Below are 6354 nucleotides of genomic sequence, written 5' to 3'. Positions count from 1 at the left end.
TACATCTGTTACAATATTCATAGAATATTCTCTGAACACCGATCCAGCATTTTGGGAGATGTAGGCAGAGGAAAGGGTTTCTGTTCTCAACCTCTCTTAGTGAGCTAAGCGAGGTGGGTGGCATCAACCAACTCACTCTTTGGTTACCTAGCAACGATCTGTTGAGTACCTTGCACAGCAGCAGTTTAAGGTTTCGCCACACTGTGTCTCATGGTGAAAACTGTGAAGAAAACGGGGAAGGTCACACCACCACTTTGGCATTATTTGAGATGTATCCTTCAAGCAAACAAAAAACAAAACGAATCAATAATTATCGATATCGACTGATATGAAACGCTCATATCTTATCTTCACAAGTTTTTCAATCACATCGTCCAGCCAGACTTCATCCACAAAAAAAGAAAATCTGGATCTTGTCAATTATTCCTTAATTGTAAAAAAGGATCTTGGTGATGAACCTTATGTCGTTGGAGAGCCTAAGTTTAATTCTTTAGTGTCATTTATTAGAGTAGATAAGTTTTTTAGAAATAACATTGGCAAATACAAAGAATTTTTACAGTTTATTGAACAACCTGACACCTCATCCTCCAGCATGGTCACTCACTGCTCTGGGAAGGCCTATTACGTTGTTGGATTCTGATCCCTATGATTACATCTTGATGCTCAATTCGTTAATTTTTTGCTGAAATCTGTTTTTTCTTGATGTTCAAACTATTAATTTCATTATCATTTGAAATGAGCTCAATAATTTAAATTCTGATGATAGTTTTTGAATTGCGATTTTGTTCAGAGAGACTGCATAATCCATATTCAGCATGGTTTCAGTTGTGTGTGGTTTTTATTTCCTTTTTATTCATTGGCTTTGATTGTCTTGTTTTATTTTGGACGTTAAAAATGTCTTTCAGTCCATTGTGGAGTATTCCTTACAAAATTAGTTGTAGTTTATAGGTCTTTGAGAGAACGAACTTGCATTATTATACCATGATCGATGTAATTTTTTTGTCAATGAGGATTTAAAGAATCTAGTCGTCACTAGGCCTTCTGCCACATAAAGATCTTATTAAAACATGCTCTGTTAGTGTAGCGATAGCAAAGACTGGCTTGGTAAAATTATTATTTTTTGAATTATGGTACAAAGCTTTTCTAAATTGGATTCAACCTTTTAAGCCAGCGGTATGCATTGTTTTAATATTGTATCCCTCAAATTAATCCCCATTTCTCTCTGTTTTGGTTTCCTTTATGCAGAGTCAGAGTTTGTTCATTTAAAACCCCACTTGGGAATAAAAAGCAAACCTTATTCTTGTGGATATTCTTGAATCCTCTTTGCACTTGAAAGTCAGTCGTCTGTCCCTCAGGCTCGGTTGATTAATATTCCACTCTCTCTGACCTACATGGTTTAATTTTTCTTTAAAGATGTCTTTCCCCTGAGTACATCATCAAACTGGGACACCCAGAAGATTACATTGGACCAGCTCTCCTTCTTCTAATCTTTGTCTTTTTATTACGGGACATTTATTGAAGCATTTACTCCTCAATTCTGGCAAGATGAAATTTGTCATAAAGTTACATATTTGCAACCATAAAAAGCAAAAAGTGCAGGTTGATAAAACCGTAATGTTTGTTAAAGTCTAGGCCTCTACGACTTTGGATTGATGTGTATGTTATTTTGATATGTAGAAGGGATACTTGGATGAAGTTTCATCCCATGGGAAATACCTTGGATCGAAATTGATTGCCACACCTTGGATCTTGTTTAATATTCAGTCATGGGGATCTTAATTGGTTTAACTGGATATGAAGTAGCCTTTATATCGGCTGAAATCGGAATCGGCAGGTCGGGTTTTTTACAGATCGGTAATCAGCCAGAAAACTACAATTGGCACACAACAAATGTCAATGCAAACATGGAGGAAAAACACAAGGTGTGGCACTTTATTGGCATTAGCTGTACTTGTCAACATTCTGTTCTGTAGCCTAATCCGAATCTCCAAATTCCAACAAAACAAACTATATTCTCTTGATTAAAATGGTAAAAACAAACCTTGATGGTGTAAGTCATCATAAGTGATTTGACCAAGAAATCACCTTTTTTTGGCCCTAAGGTGATTTAGAAAAAAAATTAAAAATCACTTTGGGCAAAAATGTCTTGGGAATGTCTTTAGGAATATGACGATTTGTGCTCTTTGAATCCTAATATAACTTATTTCTTATAATATTAGTTAGTTGAAGCTCGCTGAAGCCCTCCTCCCTGATTAATAAGAATCAGACTACCTTTAGTCTGAGAGCAAAACATGCACACAGGGCATACATCAGCTTAAATAATCACTTTTCTGCATTTACGGAAACTGTTTTCACCTTTTAAGTAGCATTAGAAAGTTGTAAGTTTACATAATCATAAGGTGTTGTTAAAAACCACACGCTTTTCTCTATTTAGACTCCAGTTCAGTCTTCTTAAGATTGTGAAGTAAATTAGATATTTTCTGTGATGTTTCAGTTTTCATCATCTTTGCAGGATGTTTAAAACTTGACAGTCATAAGTCGATGTTGGTGAGACTCTAATTAGAGAAGGATGATTTCCTTAATTGGATCATAATTCTGATAGTAATTAGTTTTTCCTTTGCGGTGTGATTGCTCTACAATGGTTGAGATTAAAAACTCTCTCAACATTTTGGAAGCAGCTCTGTCACATCTGCCTCAAAGGAGAAACCCATCAGCCAACTGTTCTGTTGCAGTGGTTGGGTCTCTGCTGGTTTCTAAGGATTCCCTCAGTTTCAGTGTTCAGCAGTGAGTCAGAGCTGCTGGCTCACTGAGGTCTGTGGGACAATTTAAAACAAACCGAGTGGTGCCAGCTTCCAGGCAGAAACAGACCGAGTGAACTTTAGGAAGAGAGTCAGCACAGCAGATGTTAACCAGAATTGATTGCCGCTGGTTCAGCCACCGCTTCCAAAGTGGTGAAAATTTAAACTGTTGTTCAGATCTGTAATGACACGCAATAACGATAATAATCCAAACCTCAAATAAAGCAGGAGTCACACTTCAACACTAACTGCGCCACAAACCAAAACTTGCATAAAAAAAGCCCAGTGTGTTCCTCTGACACGACTTCCTGAAAGAATATTTATTGCAACTAGTATGGTGAATATATGCCTCCAACTGCTTTTTATTAGGATACAGTGGATTACTAAAACCGTTACATTAAATAGATGTTGTGTGATTCAAGTAGAACAGCATGGAAGTTACATTTTGATCATAGCTGCCGATTATTGCCCACATTACCTATTTCAGAGCCATTTTAAAGCTCTGAACCTTCCAAAATGTCATACCATGCACTTATAGAGGGCTGCAAACTACAGGTTTTTTCATTTGTGAGAAAAAAACATGAAATAAAAACATTTTTCTATTTGTGTATTTATTTGAAATTTGGAATCAGGGGTTTTTGATACAGCAGATGTTTCTTTCAGTATTAAGCGTTGACTAATGGCATGCCTATCTCAATTGTTTTAAATTGAATATATTTTTAGCAATCTGAGTCTTAAACATTATGTCTTACTCATTATTATATAATTGTGTGTCCAGCCAGCTAGGTATTTAGCTATTTAGCTAGAGACATGCTACTAGCTATCTGGTAGTAATATGGCTAAGAGTTGCCACAGCAACACAAATCTGCTTAGTGACTTTTAAATGTTTTTTTAAACACCTTTGTATACTCAAGATAAATATTCAAAGATTTTAACCTTCTAAACTTGAGAGTCTACTCTAAAGGCTTTAATTTGGACTTAAAACTAGAGAAATTGACATTTGTTTTATTGGATATTGCATAATTTTAACATCTTTACTTATTTGAATAAATTGCCTTGATGCTTGAAAATAATTAACCTAACTTTAGCTTCACAAAAATGATGGAAAGTAATATAATAAGTGGTAAGGCAGATTCCCAGGCTTTTGTGGAGGAGCAACAAGGCGGATAAGAGAGTCTCGGCTTTCTAACGCTGCTTTTCAGTGCCTCCTTGTGATTTACGATCAGTGAGACATGACCGGAAATGCTGGAAGAATCATGCTTTAATGCGGGTGAATGACTATAAGGACATTCAGAGTTAATTGACAAATACATCAACTTTATGTGAACATTTTACAGTGTTGACCTTTTCTTGTTTATACCGTCTGTTATTCACTCTGCCACACCGGGTATCAAAATTTTGGTCAAATTGTTACTGATGGTGGCTAATTCTTTTCTATTTAGTGGTTTTAAGTTGATCACAGTTTCAAGAGCTGATCTTTGAGTTTGATGCCTGGGTTGTTGGAAGAAACTTGTCTTGATGGAGTGTGTCTTTCAACAAGAATCTTCAAGTTTCCCCCCCAGATTGGCAACTAGATTTCTGTCTGGACTGAACTTGCTACTCTGCAATCTAAGAATATTTTTTGACCTAATCTGTCGCACTGCCTATATTTCCATCTACCATATAACTGTACAAATTGCAATTTTGAAAATAGATTTGCTTTTTTATTTGCACACAAATAAAAAAAAAACTTTTTTTTCCCCCACATCACCAGTCATGCGATCAACCGGCGAAAGAAACGAAGAAGATGGTGCTGCATGTTTTTTAACGGCTTATCGCGTGAATAAACTTATTCACATGTAATTTTAATTGCGTTAAAATCAGAAGTAATTTCTTAAAATGGTTCCTTGGACTGTTTAATTTACGGTCAGTGTAGAGAGGACTGAATATGTCAGCCCTCTCTACACTGTATGTAAAAATTGTCTGAAATGATGAGTGATTTTGAAGTTTTGTACAACTTTCCACATTCAGTTGGATTTGAGCAGTTAGAATGACAAGACGTTATAAAGTTGAAGTTAATAATGGTTAAAAGTTGTGATGCTCTAGTGACTCTACTGGGAAGAAAAGTGAAAACAATGGGAAAAGATGCATTGAGAGTATACATTTTCCAGGAAGCCTTGGGGAAGCCAGCTGACAGAGATTCAGATCCTCCTCAGTGTGCAGTCGAAACTGGTCATTTATTAACAGGCAGAAGTTTGGCTCAAACAAACTTTTAGGAGCATGGACAGCAGGTGTTTTACAAAGAACTAAAATCTTGACTCTACTTTTACAAAGCTCACTTCATTACGGTTACACCATGTAGTAAGACATTGCTTCTTCGTCTCCACAGAGATGCAGTCATCAGCGCAGCATAGGCAGACTTGACTCTGGTTACAGACAAGCATGGAGTCCTCTTCTGAGTCCCAATTGGAGCCTGAGACAACTTTGGTAAGTAGCTCCACACTTTCATGGGAATACACAATTAGACTGAGAAATACTTTGAGCTGTTTGGTAACTTTATGAAGAATCCACATCAACCTTTAGTTCTATAACTTACACGATCAAATAACTTTTGCTGTTCAGTATCGGAAGGAGATGTTGAAATGTTTGACATCTTCGTTGTTGAACACCACATACAAAGTTTCTAGGGAAAAGAGAAAAACGATACTAGTTGATAATTAAAAATAAATAAATAAACAACTACTTAATTGTGTAATTTGTGTGTGAGCTATGTTTAAGTATTAAAATCCACTATGTTCCAAAGCTCAAGAGGGTAAAACATTGGTATATGGAAGTATTGCACTGTCTCACAGCCTGAATGAACCACTGATATATCGCAATATATTTTAAATAACTTCTTCAAGATTTACCATTGTCATTATAAAATTCTTCACTGATATGTTTAAAAGCTAATTTGAGTAACTGCAGTCTGTAACAGCACTCACAGCAAAGGCCATCACTTGTTGGCATTCAACTTCCATATCCACCTTGCGGAGTTTGGTTCCAACTTGGCTGGAGTGAATGCTACAGATTTGAAAGTTATCCAATGCCGTGATCCCATTTGCAAACATGATGTGTTACTGAGATCATTAGTGCGTGAGAATTTAACACTGGATTTTCTCTCTCTCACTGACTGTATCTCTGTTTAATGTTTTGGATTTGCATCAGTGGCTTTCCAATGTTAATGCTACATTCTAGTCAGCTTTCTCTTTAAGCCCATATTTACTTTGTAGTAGAGTGTAACCTTTCTATATTTTGGTGGACAGCACACACAACACATTACCCCACAACTCTATATGATGGTTTCTGGACATGGAAAGTTTTTTTTCTTTTTGTACATCTGTATTTACATAAATTTAGCAAATTATCAGCTATACACACACACACACACACACACACACACACACACACACACACACATTAGAGGTGTGTCGATCGATTTGCTGCCGATCATAATCGGCCGATTTCCGTGAAAAAGTGTATGATCGGTGATCGCCGATCACGATCTCTTGTTGCCGATCACACAAACTGATCACCT

The 6354-nt window shown here is 36.5% G+C and overlaps 1 protein-coding gene across 7 annotated transcripts in view; it reads left to right on the top strand.

The window, feature by feature from the left end:
- Nucleotides 1–6354, top strand: part of osbpl8 (oxysterol binding protein-like 8) — an 88297-nt gene that overhangs the window by 25966 nt on the left and 55977 nt on the right. For 5 of the 7 annotated variants that reach the window (XM_015041368.1, XM_015041366.1, XM_015041367.1 and 2 more), the window contains exon 2: nt 5167–5264. In XM_015041368.1, the coding sequence (XP_014896854.1) occupies nt 5220–5264 (45 nt within the window). In that variant the 5' untranslated portion in view covers nt 5167–5219. Of the gene's footprint in view, nt 1–5166; nt 5265–6354 lie in introns of those variants that run through there. The other 2 variants (XM_015041371.1, XM_015041373.1) reach the window with 2 other exon arrangements.

Source organism: Poecilia latipinna, unplaced genomic scaffold (genome assembly GCF_001443285.1).
Source record: "Poecilia latipinna isolate Pla-1442-1.1 unplaced genomic scaffold, P_latipinna-1.0 Scaffold548, whole genome shotgun sequence".
Taxonomy (NCBI): domain Eukaryota; kingdom Metazoa; phylum Chordata; class Actinopteri; order Cyprinodontiformes; family Poeciliidae; genus Poecilia; species Poecilia latipinna.
Note: the sequence above shows the minus strand (reverse complement) of the source record. Positions and strands in the feature narration are given on the sequence as shown.